General features: G+C 49.2%; 1 protein-coding gene across 1 annotated transcript; it reads right to left on the bottom strand.

The window, feature by feature from the left end:
* Nucleotides 1-2,256: 2,256 nt before the first annotated feature.
* On the bottom strand, nt 2,257-16,919 carry LOC149337225 (uncharacterized). Its single transcript, XM_089554357.1, has 6 exons — nt 16,862-16,919; nt 7,138-7,155; nt 6,237-6,326; nt 6,060-6,140; nt 3,728-3,820; nt 2,257-2,378 (listed from the first exon to the last, which is right to left on the bottom strand). Exons 1-6 carry the CDS (start codon nt 16,917-16,919, stop codon nt 2,257-2,259), a joined length of 462 nt encoding a protein of 153 aa, XP_089410483.1.
* Nucleotides 16,920-17,451: the final 532 nt, after the last annotated feature.

Genomic DNA, 17,451 nt, shown 5'->3' with positions numbered 1-17,451 from the left:
CGCTTGACAAGGTTCCCACCCCCTGTACAGCAAGTAGGCAGTGGCATGCGACGGCACTTCTGAGAAAATAAAAGAGAGAGAGAGAGAGAAAAAAAAAGACAACAGACAGATACACAATCACCAGCGTGTGGAGAGAATCAATGCGGCTTTAAGAAATAACAACAAAAGCAACAACAATAACAAAAAAACCTGTTATAAAGATTATAACAGCAACCAATACATGAAATACAAGTTCAAAATCTGAATGCTAGAAAAATGTGGCTTCGGAAATAAAGTAGTTGAGGAGGTCAGAGCAGCTAATGTTTCCTACGTCAATGTTTGCAGTAATTAATCTATTGAGGAGTGAGGGAAGTTGGAATGTTACCATTTGGCGTCCATAGTTTGTTCTGACCAAAGGAACTACACAGTGTGGTTTGCGACGGCGTGGGTATGCGCACTGAAATAACTGAACTGGGGCTAAGTCAGATATGTTTGTAATGCATCTTCTTTGTTCTATTTTATAGGTGCGCAATAGTTTATATACATAAAGGTTGAAAACGTTAATAATCTTGTGCTTGGAAAATAAGTTTTTAGTTGAGTATCTATATGGCAGGTTATGAACAATTCTGAGGGCCCTATTTTCAAGAACGGCAAGTTTTTTCAGACTGGTTTGTGTAGCGGTACCCCATACTAATGAACAGTAGTTTAGATGTGAGCGAAATAATGCACGATATAACAGAAGTTTTACCTTTTGTGGGAGACAACATTTGAAACGTGTCATAAATCCTATGGCTCGAGATGTCTTTAATGCTATATGACTTATGTGGTCGTCCCATTGCATGTCTTCAGTGAATATTACGCCAAGCGATTTGAATGATTTTACTAACTCAATCTGGTCTCGGTTGTAATGTAGCTCACCAAATTCACTGCAATTTTTGTTTTTTGGATGAAAAAGTATTACCTTAGATTTTGTTGCATTAACTGAAAGAAGATTGTTATCGGACCATGTCTTTATTTTTTCCAGGAGTATGTTTGCATTTTCCAGTAACTTACTACCAGTAGCGTCGGATAAAAACAAACTGGTGTCGTCAGCATAAATTATAAAACGAGCGTTATTATCCACACTAGTGATGTCGTTAATGTAAAGGTTGAATAGCAGTGGTCCAAGGATACTTCCTTGGGGCACTCCGCGGGTAACTGTTCGAAGAGTTGACTTGTATTCATTTATTTGGACATACTGTTTTCTGTTGGACAAGTAAGATTTAAGTAAGAATAAAGCTGCGCCTCTAATTCCATAACATTCAAGTTTTTTCATCAAGATGCTATGGTTTATGCAGTCAAATGCTTTGCTGTAATCTAAGAAAATTCCCAAGACCAGGTTCCTATCTTCAAAATTCCTCAGTATATATTCCTTCTGGTGTAAAAGAGCAAGTTCTGTTGACCGGTTTTTTTCTGAAGCCATACTGGCAGTCGGTAATTATGGCGTGTTTACTTAAAAAGCTTTCAACTCGTTTAAGAATCAGTTTCTCGAAAGTTTTGGAGAAGACGGACAAAATACCAATTGGTCGATAGTTTCCAAAGCTGTTTTTGTTTCCCTTCTTGTATATAACTGCTACTCTAGCAATCTGCATTCTTGCGGGGAAAGTGGAAGTTTCTATGCATAGGTTGTATATGTGCTCCAATGGCGCAGCGATGATGTCGATAACATACTTAACTGGACGCATCTGGATATTATCCGCATCACACGAGGTGCTGTTTTTAAGGTCACTAAAAGTTGACAAGATTTCTCTGGTAGAGACAGGTTCAAGGAACAAAGAAGGGGGGCGCCTGTCAATGGATATGTGAGATGTATCAGCTGAGGGGTTCAACGAAGGAGTAAAATGCTTGTTAAACTCTTCTGCGAGACGGTTACCTGTGTATTCTATGCCATTGTCAGTAATTTTATCGGGATTACCAGCCTGTGAAACGCCAGGGTCAAGTGACCGGATTTTACGCCAGAGTTTATCAGGGCGATTAGATGTATCTGCAAAGTAGTTCTCGTAGTACCTCAGTTTTGCTACTCGTATGTCAGAGTTTAATTTATTTCTGTACTTCTTAAAGCGGTCAAAAATAAGAATATCTTTGGAAATAAGAATATCTATTAATTTCTGCAAAAACTTTGTTCTTTTTATTCTCGACTTCCTCGCAGGCTATGCGAAGGGCGCTTCAATTATTGTGGCCTTCGTAGCACCGTTGCGCCGAAGCCAGCGTACTAACTGAGCGAAATCGGTCCGGGCTTCATTCCGCCGTGGTTTGGTCGGCCACGTTTTCTACCGATGACCTATTTGAGTCCATCTTCTCGACGAGCGGTTTCGTCGACGCTGTCAGCAGTGATCCTCCTAGCGGCGTACTCTTCCGTCCTGCAAACGACATTCATTCATTCATTCATTCATTCATTCATTCATTCATTCATTCATTCATTCATTCATTCATTCATTCATTCATTCATTCATTCATTCATTCGATGCTGCTGCCTATGCTTTCATGACAACCAAAGCTGACGAAATTATGTGGTTATTTGTGGTTTGAAAAGAAGACAACGAAACGGCTCCGTCACTTCGAGTTTGTCACTGATGACAGTTCAACAGCAAAATGGCGGTGATAATTTATAGCCTTGAGAGTATTCACTAGGGCTCTAAGAAAATAGCGGGATAATGACAGGCCGATGAATCATCATCTTTTAACTTCAATGAAAAGACGGAGTTTTTCGGGAATGGCCGTTAACAAGACGACAAAAGGCTTGTCTGAGAAGTGATTACCCCAAAAATTGGTAGCAAGAATAGGCCTTTGTGGGAACATGCAAAAGGAGAGTAAGGTCGCGCTGCTGGCTCGGAGAAGGCGATACAAAAAGATGAGTGCACAGAAAACAAGGAGCATACTAAACAGGAAAAGAACGACGAAAAGCACGGATTTGTTCCTTTGTGTTCCTCTCCTTATTTTTTGCCTGCTCTTCACTTTGTTGTTACGGTGTGTTTCGCTGTTCTTTGCGCCCGTTGCTCTATTCATGTTTCGCTATTTCGAAATAAACATTCAGCTGCCGATCAACGCTCCTCCCGCCTTTTATTCTTGTGTCATAGTCCTCCCGCGTTGCATGACCCTTACTATGCAAGATTTGTAATGGCTATGCGTGCGATTTCAGTGCGGTTATGCTGCACTACTGCTTTCCAAAGCTGATGACCAAGGAAGCCGTGCATGGGAAACTTCAGAGAGCGCTTTCGTCCGGCTGCAGCACGGCGAGACGAGTTGCTGAACTAGTTTTTTTTTTTCGAAATTGTGCTGAGTGAGGTCCGGAGAGAAAATATTGCAGGAAAGGTTTTACACGTCTATAGTATCGAAAGCATTGATAGGATGAACTTTACACCTTCAGCCTTTCTGATATGAGGGATTTTCAAGTAACAATTTATATCTGGGAATAAGTATACTGAGCCTTCACATCGGGATCGTAATTTCGACCACGTCGAGAGCTTAGACACACCAAAAACACGACACGCATCCGCTTGTGCATTTTTTTCATCCAGAAGCCACTAAAATTGCTTGAGCCAGTGACCTAAAAAAAACAAACTGCAACCTTCTGTTATTCCATTATTAATGACGTAATGATGCAGTGGCATGCCTTACTTCTGCACAATAAGTTCGACCCATTACTCGTGCCGGGGTTATTCCGTCCAACAGCCGCATTACATTTACTTCAGCGGCAAGCGATACGTACCTTCGGATGTATTCGACGCCGCCATGTCCGGTTCGGAAGCGTCGATCGTCCACCCCTGGATGTGGTCATCGTACGACCTGCCGGTCACTTCATCTGCGAGATGGCGAACATGGAAGTAAACATGAACTCACCTTGCTGAGAGTCAGGCAGCGAAAAAGTCTAGGGGGCTTCTTTTACACTGCCCCAAATAACGGCTTCAGTTATTGATTACTTCAATGTATGAAATAAATTTACAACGCTAGCGATAATCTCACATTTCCTCTCGTACTCGAGTACCCCTAAGTGGACAGGACGCAAAATGTTCAGCAACCCACAGTTATTTGTGACAGCCAGTAGCACACATTGAGAATTTAAGTGGCCTTTGGTCGAGAGGGCGCTCCAGGATTTTTTCTTGAATGCCCGATTTAAACGCACTTCATAGAGTCTAAGCCCTTTTTATCGCCTTTCAGTCCCATTTTCACTTATTCGTGTGCGCCTAGCTGAGAATAGGAGTCAGTACAACCCTGCAGGTAGCACTCAGGCAGTAGGAGCACATTGCCTGCCTTTGAATGAGGGAAGGAGTGACGTGAAGTCGTTCAGGGGGGACGTTTATTACGAACACCATTATTAGTTTTCTCCTCAGCGCGATGAGAGGTACACACGCTAGGCGACGCAGGTAAGCGAAGAAAGCATTTGTTCGGGTAGTGGCTGAAACAGTGTGACGCAAGACATAAGGAGGGGAGGAGGGGGGGGGGGGGCTGCGCCGAGTCTCATACAGCTAGCGCCCGTGCAGGGAGCCACCCGAAGCAATTCACTTTAACGCGAACCACGCTTGAACGTGCGAACACTTTCTGGCGCTGCTAATCAGACTTCTTTGTAATCACTTTCGTGCCTTTCTGCTACCGCCGTCCCCATGCAAAGCGCAAAAGGTGGGGGGTGGTTGAGGGCACATTTAAACTTGAGCATGTTTACAACTGCGCTACAAACTTACGCGCGCAAGGAAGGTGAGAAACGGGGTCTCTAATGAATGCCATACAAATTCCTGTAATATAAGTGCCTTGCAATAGATTTCAGCCATTCTCCGGTGCCATATTCCTCCCATAAGAGCTGAAGCATCAGGAAACAATGATACTATGTTTCGAATTAAAACCGAGAGAAATAATAAATACCATACGTAATACATTGACAAATGGTACGCCAGAAGAATGCAAAAAAAGGGCACCCATATTTCGAATGTATTCACGAAACTGTCGCAAAACAGGACCAGCTTTTCAAATCAGTCCCCCTTTTTTTAGTCCTGTTCCTCAAAAAGCTGGTCACACAGTCGGCTTGAGGAAAACCTGCACGAGGTTCATCGATATACAGGCCTGACGTGCGAAATTAGGCTTTCTGAATTTCCTGAAAACGCAGGATGAGCAGTATGCGAGAGTTATCATCGTCTGCCTCCTCATTAACTGAAACCGGTTAGTATACCTTTAACGCTTGCAGATAGCGAGCCCATTTATGTTGAAAAATTAGTGGTGCATGAATTTCTACACTCAACCATTTAGCAGAATTTTCGTAGCACGCAGATGCTCCGAGACAATAGACTCAAAGCTTTCAACTCATTTCGCGTAATTACGCATGCAAATGGGTGAGGGGAGCAGTTACTATGAGCTTAACTTATTGCTATATGTCGCTGGTAGACGAAGCACCAAGCGCTACAGCTGCTTCACGTCGCGAGGAGTTTTCCAGCCTTCGTCCCCACCTTACAACTGCAATTATGTGGACTGAATGGAGTGCTTGGAGGCGAATATCTTGGAACACGCTCCTTCTCAGAGAACTCCACCGAATGAAATGGTTAGGCAGGCGACTGCCTCTAAGTTTTCGATATAAGCATGCACGCTAACCGAATAGACTAAAATGGCTTTTACGTTAGCTATTTAGAAGAAGGATGGATAGCTGGGCGAGTTTGTAATAATTCATCGTGGTGGGTACAGCGCGAACAAGACGAAGGACGAAGCAAGAAAGCTACACAGACGAGAGCTGATTTTGCATGGAAAAGGGACCTGTGCAATAATAATACATTGAAGAACGGTGGATAGCTGCGTGAGTTTGTAACACAGACGAGCGCTGCACAGACGAGAGCTTCACAGACACAGCGCTCGCCCGTGTAGTTTTCTTGCTTCGTCCTTCGTCTTGTTCGCGCTGTACCTCCCACGATGAATTAGCTAGTTAGGTAACTTATGATAATCCTTATCCGCTCGCATGCTTTTATCTAGTTTAGTATGTAGGCCGTCGTGTGTTCTTATAAACGCAGAAAGATGTTTTGAACATTCCGTGTCTGCATACGTGGAAGCAGTGCAGGCTTTACCGGCTGATTCCTCGGTGGTCGTTGTTGTTTTCCGCCTTCTCCGGTGCTTATGTCGCCTGGTTCTTGCTGTTGCGGCTGCGCCTGAAGAGGAGAACAAAAGTGAGAGAGCGCTTGCACGCTTATACTTGCCAATTAATGAGGCGCTGAACATGCAAACAGTTTGCGTCGTGCTCATACCATCAACGGCAGGACTGGACTCCGTTGTCTCCTCGAAGAAGGAGTATCGTTTCGTGATCCCATATTCGGCCATGTCGGCGGTTGCCATTTCTGGATGGAGTTAAAAGCACAATGGATGCCTGAGCTCTGCTTAGCAAAGTGCACAGCAAAGGAGCTGCCCCACCCACACTTCGTGTTCACCGGCGATTAAGGCGTCTTCACAGGCACAGGCACGTTTCAGTTTCTGCCTTTGCAGAGCACTGCACAGAGAGCCCTTTTAATACTTTTAGGCGCCGTGAATTCCTATAAGAATCATGGAGCTCGCACTGCTGGCCACTTCAATTGATTCGCCTACATTGCGCATGCAACCGTTAACGCTGACCACCTCTTGGGAATTCGCCATCGCATGTCCTGTAAAGCACTTCGTTTGTCGTTAAACTATATTTTAAAAACAGTATTCATAGTTAATATTTAATACGAACCTTAAGTAGACAGCACCGACAATACCCTGACTCATGAACTTGAAATAATTCAAAACACTGTATTCGTTTTGTACTTCCCCATTACAATAACATTGCAAGCACCACTGGAATAAAATATAGCTTTTTCATAGGATAGCATGGCTGCTGGCCATCTGGTAAGGCGCAGCCGACCCCAAGAAACGACGAAAATGTGGTATGGTGGACGGACTTATCCTACCTATTTCATGCAGAAGTACATTTCTTGAATACTTCGATATATATATATATAGAAAACGCCTATAATAAGGATTGTTAAATAACTGATCCGCTAATCTCGCTCTCTCCCGCAGGGTTATCCAGAACCCAAACGTAGTGTGTGATTTTTACTAAATACTGTACAAGTACGAGGTGTACGCTGATCACAAAAGAATACCACAGACAAGCAGCAAATAGGCACTTACCCAGAAAGTTCTTGTTACCTGAAAAAAGAAGAATGCCGATATAACAAATAAATGAACGAAAATATCAGAAGTAAGAATAACCCTGACTGAGGATGGAATAGCTTAAAAATCCTTTCCATTTTGTTCTGTCCCATTGTTTGCAAAGGCCATGCCAGCTGGTTGATCACAGGGGCAACAGATTAGGACCACATCTCAGCCGAGGAGAAAACGAGGAGAAAAAAATAAATACAAGTGGGATGGAATCAGTATATTTTAACGAAGAAGACGAAGCTGGCAGTGGCGCGGGACGGAGCGCTCGCGCTAGGCCAGCGGCCATTAAATCATCTCTTGTTCATGGTTCATCACACCTCATTCTTCGGCTGGCCGCCACGTTACATTTGGTGTGAGGTGCTGGGGTCCCTTCATCGCCATCCTGGTCCCGGAGCTTCGGTGTCCTGCGCCTGCCGTGGACGTCGGCCGTGAGTACTTGGCCCGCGCCGCACGGCCCAGCCCCAGCCCGCCCGACCTGAACCGACCTCGCCGCTCACCCCAGCCCCGTTCCCCGGACGGACCACAGGACACGATGCACTGCCGACAGCGACCTTAGTGACCCGACCGACCCAAGACCGACCCAAGAGCCAGGACCCGCACGTGAAGACACCGCCCCCCTGCCCCTGCCGTCGGGTGCGTCCACGGACCTCGGCTGTCAGCTCCTGGCACACTCCGGCCCGGATGCTTCGTGGACCGGGACTCATCCTTCGATCATCTCACCCACTATGGCGGCCAGCACTTCACCACTTTGCCACTTCTTTCTAACCGGGAAGCTCATCACCGTTTCGCCCATCCCTTCATTGCCGTCTTCTATTTACGATAGGGACGATCGCTCGGTGGCCCCGGGTAATGTTACGAAGAAGACGAAGCTGCCAGTGGCGCGGAACGGAACGCTCGCGCTAGGCCAGCGGCCATTAAGTCATCTCTTGTTCATGGTTCATCACACCTCATTCTTCGGCTGGCCGCCACGTTACAATATTATCAGAAATCTTTTTTTTTGCGCACACCAAGAAGACACAATAAGGATGAGGAAGAAAAGACGGTGCGCCTCATTGTGGCGTTTTTGTGTGCGCAGTAAAGAGCTGTGAGAATGGACCAGTTTACACCGAAACGCATAATATCAGTGTATTACGCCTGCCTACCTAACACAAATTGTTAGGTAGGCAGGCGCCTGCCTACCTAATAGTAACAACAGAAGAGATGAATGCCTATGCCACGGAGTGCTGTTCAGAAACCAGTATTGTTTATATTTTACGTTCTTTATGTAGATAATATTCCTCTCCATCCTGGAATGCAGCCGCCAGTAAGAAATGGTTCTCGCGCAATTGACACTAGCGTTAATAGGGGGATGTCGCTGGGGTGGCTAAGTGGTTATGGAGCTCGGCTGCTGACCCGAAAGAGGCTGGTTCGATTCCAACCGCGGCGGTCGAAGTTTGATAGAGGCGAAATTCTAGAGGCCTGTGTACTGTGCGATGTCAGTGCATGTGACAGAACCCCAGGTGGTCGAAATTTCCGGAGCCCTTCACTACCGCGTCTCGCATAGCCTGAGTCTCTTTGAGATGTTAAACCTCAATGAACCACACCAAACCTTAATAGGAGGGCTTATAAATGAAGGACAGTCTTCGCATTTCATGGTGCGATAGGACACTGTCCGCATCTGAATATGCACTTTCGCCTGTCAACTGACAGCAGCATGATTCAGGTAGACGTGACCTATTCTGGATGAGCATTGGTGCTCGCAAATTCGATATTTTTGCTGAAGTGACCCAGGTTAGCTCGAGAGAGCAATTTTGCCGCGACAGATGTAAGGGCCTCGTTTCAAGATGTGGCGTCAGTGCCAGCAGAGGAGAGGAGAGCAAGTGTTAGAGAGGAGGAGGGAACGTAAGCTTTCTGTTGGTGTTTCCGCTTCTGCCGTTGCAAATACACCAGGCCCTGTTGAGGCTCATGCTTGGCGGAGGGCTTCAGATTGTAAACGAAAGCGCCTAGCCGGTGAAGCTGAAGCTCGTCATGTAGCCGAGGCCGCAAGCAAAAGGTTGAAAAGACAGGATCCCAACGTAGAGGCGTGTGCAAAAGTGGACAGACACCACAAAAGGTCGCACTTTTAACATTTGTGCTCAAACAGCCCTGCCTGATATAAGTGCGCAAATGAGCAAGACATTATGGGAGGACGCCTTATATGCGCATCTCGAAAAGTGCGTGCAGTTCTGCCAGTTCGCATGGTCTCTCCATTTTTTCGCATGGCAGTACGTTCTGCCGAAACCGCGACGAAACGCTGTCTACGAGAAGGTCCTGCCGCCCGCGTTGACAAAGGAATAAAAGAGGTTTCAGAGGTTACTGAGAGCCGAGGAGTAAAGTTTCGCTCTTGCTTCCTTCTGATAGCAAAAAGCGAATAGGTTCTTTTTCTCTTCTTTCTTCTGCACCAGGGGTGCCCCGTCGGAGACGGCTGGTTATTACTTGAAGGCTGAAGGTCTATAGGAGACGATACTTGCAAACAGAGAACTTGCAGGGGATATTAATTGAAGCTTTATATACAATAGTTTACATATATATACAAGTTGAGCAGTGAGCACCACAACAACATGGAACTGGCTAACATTTAGGGGAGGCCCCTACTCGGCATAGCCGAAGATGCGTTACATCTAACTCCGTAGCCCAGAACCCCCCTCCGGGCTCCGGGACCCAGTTTTAAAGACACATGGGCCCGACCCACATTCATCAGCATCCAATCGTGTCAAACTCTTAACACGATTGGTTATTAGCCGTGTGGCCCGCCCTCCAACTTCCTTAAGGCACATAACTCTCTCCCAAATGTACATACTGTAAAAAGGGCATCTTTTTCACTTAAAACATAGTACATTCCGAGAATTCACACACATACGGATTGGTCCCCCGGGTTACGTGCCCTGCCCCACACTTCCACCGTAGTAAACAAACTCTCTCCCCTATGGAAAGAACAGCAAAATACTTACAAACCACATAGCAAAACACTCCCACTATATCAGACCAACTCTCTCCCCTAAGGAGGAAGAAGCAAAACACACAAACCAACATAGCAAGACACTCCCACGTCTGTCTCCCCAGTACCCGTGACCTTGACGCTTCCCGGCACTAGGGCAATTGTCGGCCCCAACCCAGCTGCGACTGTCGCAAACATCGCCCGGGAGCGCAGATCCCCTTTCCGATAAGAGTCGGATCACAATGGACTGCCGAAGCCACCAGTTGTACTCCGGGGTCGGGGCGGCGACATAAGTCGAGATGGCCGCCACTGTCCTCAATTAAGCAGGTGGCAGTGCTCGCTCTGTGCGGCGGCGTCTTCTGCGCGCGCCCGCTTCTTGAGCCCGTGTTGTCGAGCCTCGGGGCTATTCCGGACGCCAGCCAGCTGCACCGCCGCCCACAGCTCCCATTCATCCGGACGCACCGGACCCCGCTTCGTTCGGCAGTGTTCTCTTCTCAAAAGAAAAGCGGTCGAACCTCCGAACGAAGCGTCCGAAACTTAATTGGGCCGCAAGTGGTGTTTGTGAAGTCGCGGTGAGCTGTCGGCGTAAGATGAAACGGCGGCTCGACCTTTTTATGCACTTGGTTCTTTGTGCACTGGCACAAAGCGGCCGCGGCGAGCAACACGCGTCCAATTCCCAAAAAGGGGACAATGGGAGGCTTGGGTGAGCCCGCTCTGCGCTCTCCTCGCAGCCCCGCCGCCGGGGGCTCTCCGGGTTCTGCAGCGGCGACACCAAAGGCGACCGAAAGATGGGCGCTCCTAATGAGACCGCACGCATCCACATATCTCCCTGGGGCCCGCTCAACGACGAAGCCCCCCTTCCTTAGCCGCTAAGAAAGGAGGGGGGAAGGGGGAATAAACACACATGGCGCATGCTAGCCCTCTACACGCCCCCCTCAAAATTCATCTAAGGGTTGCAGCACGCTTAGATGAATAAAAACAAACACAAAAAGAGGGCTAGTGGCTTACCTACAACGAACCCAAAAACGAAACTAAGCACGCACTTCAAAAGTAAAAACGTTTCATGCATGCTGTGGTCGTAGTACGGGTGTCCCGGTCCATTGGCTGTGCTTACAGTCAGTGCCACACACGTGCGTACGCGTTTCACATATTCACATACAGCGCCTTGACAGAAGGTCACGCTGTCGCGCCGCGACCAGTTAAACCTGCATGCACAGCCCCGTCCTGCTCGCGAATGAGCACACATACACACAGACACTTGCAACTGAAGCACTCGTATGAGGTCCGCAAGTGGCCGCATGAGCCTCCTTGGTCGCACCGAGTGTCCCTGTGTGCATTCGAGCCGTGATGTGTTATCAACGAACACGGTTAACGACTAACGGTCACTCAGCTCATGCGCCTGGTGCCGCCACGGGGCGAGAATTCAAAAGCTGCTGCCCTCCAGGATCGAAAACATCCTGGTCCGCGATGGGTCCGAATCCCCGCGCACGTGATGCCCCTGAGGGTACGCTTTCTCCGGCGTGCCAGTACAAAGCGCGCGAAGCGTAAGGAGCATAGCCCCTGGTCGGCCTAACCATACCACTGCGGCCGGTTTTGCTGCACTTGCTTTGGCGTACTGCCGCACGGAACGTATTGCTCCACGCGCCGACTTTCGGCGTGAAAGCCAGGCACCTGCCTCCTGGTACTATGCCTCGCTTGGAGCCATCTGCACCTTTAATGCACGGGCAAACCTTAAAATTGCCGCTCCCTGATTGATCTACTCCTGCCGGTTTCGTGGCTTCGTCTGAGACGGCATGAGCTTCCTCGCAGTCACCTGACCCGAATTTGCCCTTCGGCCGGTCCCTACGCATCTCCCTGTCCTCACCTGACCTGATCAGACACCCATTGGGTGCGTTCGACAACTGCGCGGTACTTCCCCTGATCGGCCCAGCAGGCCCACCTCCATTCTCTGCCTCCGAAGAAAGGCTCTTGCCATCAGTAACGCTCCTGGGCACTTCCTGCCCTATGCCCGGCACAGTGTGCCGTTGCCGCAGCGGTAGCTTTCCTCCTGGCGTTAGCTCGCCAACCTTCCGTCTTTCGTGGCTGGCCGTTTCATGCCGAACGGACTCCTCTTTTTCGCAGCTTGCTTGCGACCGGGTTTTTCTTCCCTAACTCGTGCCCTCGTCCCTGGCCTCATCTGGGGTAGAGCTGATCTGAGCGGATTCCTCGTCGGAGTGCGCGATCACTGCCTCTAATACCGCGGCGCTCTGTTCCATCAGGGTGCTTCCTTCACTTGAAATTTCAGTTTCCCGATAAGCTGACTCCCTTCTTGCTTCTGCCTGGCCGTTTTCGTCTCGTTCTTTTGATATGTCGGAGGTCACAACCTCCGCCATCAAGCCTGCAACAATTTGACCGCTGTCCCGTTTGTTATCGGCCAATTTGGTCTCGCTTACCCCCAGATCATCAGAATTTGGCTCCTCCCCTTCGTTACGAGCCGCCCGCAGTGGCGGGAAATCTGTGATACCTTCGCGCCCCTCAGGAACCTCGTCCTCACTTCCTGCGCTTTTTGCGGTCTTTTCGGAAAAAGAGGTGTTTCTGCCTACCGGCCGACTGCTTTCAGCGTCCTGCCTGCTTCTTTCTTGGCCTGCACTGGACAAGCATATCAATTTGCCCTCCAGCGCAGACGGCCTCACCTCTCGGGACTCGGAGCAGTTCTGCATGGCTAGTTGACTAGCTCTTCTAGACTCTCTGAGCTTAGCCACTTCGAGCCCTAGCTGCTCAAGCTTCGCTGTTACCACCTCCCAATCCTGAGGCAGCGCCTTTCCAGCATTTTGCTCTGCAATTTGCGCCTGCAGGTCCGCTAAGCGCGCCTTCCATAATTCCAATTGGTCCCTCACATTGAGTGTGGGTCGGCATAGATGGCCCTCCATACCGCTTCCGTACCCCTCGACTGTCCTAACGGCTCGAAACACACGAACAGGGACGTGAACAATGCGACCAAGGAAACTCACAGTTTCGATGCGTCGTTCCGCATGGCCAGCTCCTCGGGGTCGCGTCCACAGCCACTTTCCGCACGCTGCGATGAGCTGTCGCACGCCGCTTTACCGGTGCCCGTCGCCGTCACCTTGCTTTGAACCACAGGTGATCGTCGAGTCTCCGCCTCGACGCGCTGCTTTCCTGACCGGAAGCCCTTACGCGCCGCTGGACGATCGCTGAGGTCCTTGCCGCTCACTTGCTCGCTCTTGCTCCTGAAGCTGTCCGCCTGCGATCAGCTGCCACTTGCCGTCGGTGTCCTCGACTGTCGCCGCTCCACTGGAGACGATGGCAGTTGACTTCCGATGACGGGACCTGGCTTCCTCGACCGCTGCAGCTACTCTCCGCCTGCGCCTCGTCCTCCCAAACCGCCGATGCTCGACTTGTTGATGCCTGGACGTCTCTGCTCTCTTGCCTTCCCTTTCTCCTGTGCTCCCTTCTGATAGCAACAGGATCCTGTCGACTGCGCCAGTAAAGTTTCGCTCTTGCTTCCTTCTGATAGCAAAAAGCGAATAGGTTCTTTTTCTCTTCTTTCTTCTGCACCAGGGGTGCCCCGTCGGAGACGGCTGGTTATTACTTGAAGGCTGAAGGTCTATAGGAGACGATACTTGCAAACAGAGAACTTGCAGGGGATATTAATTGAAGCTTTATATACAATAGTTTACATATATATACAAGTTGAGCAGTGAGCACCACAACAACATGGAACTGGCTAACATTTAGGGGAGGCCCCTACTCGGCATAGCCGAAGATGCGTTACATCTAACTCCGTAGCCCAGAACCCCCCTTCCGGGCTCCGGGACCCAGTTTTAAAGACACATGGGCCCGACCCACATTCATCAGCATCCAATCGTGTCAAACTCTTAACACGATTGGTTATTAGCCGTGTGGCCCGCCCTCCAACTTCCTTAAGGCACATAACTCTCTCCCAAATGTACATACTGTAAAAAGGGCATCTTTTTCACTTAAAACATAGTACATTCCGAGAATTCACACACATACGGATTGGTCCCCCGGGTTACGTGCCCTGCCCCACACTTCCACCGTAGTAAACAAACTCTCTCCCCTATGGAAAGAACAGCAAAATACTTACAAACCACATAGCAAAACACTCCCACTATATCAGACCAACTCTCTCCCCTAAGGAGGAAGAAGCAAAACACACAAACCAACATAGCAAGACACTCCCACGTCTGTCTCCCCAGTACCCGTGACCTTGACGCTTCCCGGCACTAGGGCAATTGTCGGCCCCAACCCAGCTGCGACTGTCGCAAACATCGCCCGGGAGCGCAGATCCCCTTTCCGATAAGAGTCGGATCACAATGGACTGCCGAAGCCACCAGTTGTACTCCGGGGTCGGGGCGGCGACATAAGTCGAGATGGCCGCCACTGTCCTCAATTAAGCAGGTGGCAGTGCTCGCTCTGTGCGGCGGCGTCTTCTGCGCGCGCCCGCTTCTTGAGCCCGCGTTTTCGAGCCTCGGGGCTATTCCGGACGCCAGCCAGCTGCACCGCCGCCCACAGCTCCCATTCATCCGGACGCACCGGACCCCGCTTCGTTCGGCAGTGTTCTCTTCTCAAAAGAAAAGCGGTCGAACCTCCGAACGAAGCGTCCGAAACTTAATTGGGCCGCAAGTGGTGTTTGTGAAGTCGCGGTGAGCTGTCGGCGTAAGATGAAACGGCGGCTCGACCTTTTTATGCACTTGGTTCTTTGTGCACTGGCACAAAGCGGCCGCGGCGAGCAACACGCGTCCTTCCCCAAAAAGGGGACAATGGGAGGCTTGGGTGAGCCCGCTCTGCGCTCTCCTCGCAGCCCCGCCGCCGGGGGCTCTCCGGGTTCTGCAGCGGCGACACCAAAGGCGACCGAAAGATGGGCGCTCCTAATGAGACCGCACGCATCCACATATCTCCCTGGGGCCCGCTCAACGACGAAGCCCCCCTTCCTTAGCCGCTAAGAAAGGAGGGGGGAAGGGGGAATAAACACACATGGCGCATGCTAGCCCTCTACACGAGGGGTTGCCCTAGCTCGCATTTTAGAGTAGAAGCCATACGGCGAGAGTTTTTTTTCTTAATTTCCCAACAGAGGCTGACAGAGACATCCTTCCCTTGTAATTCATTCATTCATTCATTCATTCATTCATTCATTCATTCATTCATTCATTCATTCATTCATTCATTCATTCATTCATTCATTCATTCATTCATTCATTCATTCAGTGATTCTTTCTGGAGCAATCGGCGTCCTATCATGCAGTGACAAACGACGGACAAGGTAGTGTTTCGGGTTCAGAACAAGCGGGCGCTTAAATGGTAGGTTGTGCATTGCATAATAGTTATGACGAAAAACAGACCGTTCTATCTGCTCTTGTTGCACAGCAACGTACTTGATGAAAATGAAAACAGAAAGGCCATAAGAAATATAAGGATGTAATCCCTCTTATAGTCTAGACGGTACCGTTTTGGAATAGATGATCTGGGGTTTAACTTATGCAAATTATTTGTACAGCTGCAACGGAAAAAGATTAGTACAAGTGACTCATGACCGGAGCGGAAAAATTGCGACACGCGGCGCTATTGTAGCCGTATGCGCAGATAGAGAGAGTGCCTGGCACATTCCACTTTCCAAAGTGGGGGTGGCCGACAGAAAGCAGCCCATCCGAAAGCTGGCGCTGCCACACATCACTTTTGACCGTGCATCCCCAGCACATTTTGAGAGGAAAACGGTGATAAAGATAACGTTGCTCGCCACGCCAGCGCAAAGAATAAAAATAAAACGAGATTATGTGCTTAGCCACTTTAGCACATGGTTTGGCTGATAAGACATCTACAGGCGTTCGTTTGAGATGTTGCATTTCTGATGGGCGAATTACTAGGTGGGCTGCTTTCTGCCGGCCACCCCCGCTTTAGGAAATGAAATGTTCCTCGCACTGTCACTATCGGTGTACACGGCAACAATAGCGCCGCGTGTCGCGATTTTTTCGCTCCGGTCATGATTCACTTGTGCCATTCTTTTTCCGTTGCAGCTGTACTTTGCACTGATAGGCAGTCAGGCCTACATACACTTGCAGATATTGATTGAAATTAAGGTTACACTGCAGGCTTTAGATGAACCCAAATAAACCAAACCACATAAAGATGAACCCAAATAAAGTTCAATGGGGCTGAAAATAACCCTGAGCGCAGCCGCAGGTAGCCCCATTAAATGACCTAACGACGCTCGCAATCTCCACCAGACCAGTCCTTGGACACCGATGGAGACCCAGAAACCGAGGTCCACTCTACGCAAGCAGCTTCGACCTCGGCGCCTTCTGGCAGGAACGATCACAATAGTGATCACCTGAACAGGCCGTTCATTACAGAGGGTGGAGGCCAACTATTCGGCAACCGAGAAAGTGTGTCTTGCTACATTTTAAGCTGCATAGATATTGCTCATCTACCTTTACGAAAGACTATTCAACTTTGTCAGCGACCATGATTTATCTTGGCCTTCAAATTTGGAAGACCAATCGGCTTTCGCCAGAATTTGAGTCGGCAAAAGCTCGAGGCAATCGTTGTCAGCCAAGTCGGGAGCGAGCACTACGCTGTAGGCTGGCTGTCATGAACCGCTCTATCTCCGGGTATACATCCTTGACAGGAGGGGTGGATGTACATCCGAGTTTTGAACGTTGTGTTCCTAGAGTAAAGTCAACTGAAGGGGTGGTCTGCGGCGCCGCAGGGGAGAGTGCTCACCGTTAGACGGGAAGGCGACCAGCAGGGCGGCGATGAAGATGCAGGCCACGATCAGCATCGGGACGGCGTACAGCACGGCCGGGATGTGTGCTGAGGGGCCGGAGGAGTGGGACGGCGCTTCCCTGCAGGCAGTACGCGAGTATGCTGCTAAAGACTGCACAGGATCGCAAAAGACCTGACATCTCTTGAATCGTTGATGGCGCTTTCTTCCCAGTGGTAGCACACCGCAGGTACCACGATGGAAACGGAAATGAGTGGTGTTGTTTAGTACGGCACAGTAGAAGAGCGAAGATTTTCCCAAAAAAGCTGCAACGGGTAGAATAACTTGCCGTAGATAGGGCATATGAAAGGAGCCGATGTTCACTGACACAAAAACAGTATGGTGGACATCACGTTCTTTCCATGAAGGATGTCTTGAAGATACTGAAAAATTACTGACGCAATAATTTTAGATTGCGGGTAATTATTAAAGTCGAGCGTTTGACGAAAGGCCTTTGGGTCGCGGATAGATATGAAGCTGAAGGCGAGACACTGATCAGTGAAGAAATGTTGACGTTTCAACGCGTCCAGAACACTTCATTGGTTGGTGT

This window comes from Amblyomma mixtum, chromosome 7, assembly GCF_055824585.1.
Source record: "Amblyomma mixtum isolate Tamu chromosome 7, ASM5582458v1, whole genome shotgun sequence".
In the NCBI taxonomy this organism is placed as follows: Eukaryota; Metazoa; Arthropoda; class Arachnida; order Ixodida; family Ixodidae; genus Amblyomma; species Amblyomma mixtum.
Note: the sequence above shows the minus strand (reverse complement) of the source record. Positions and strands in the feature narration are given on the sequence as shown.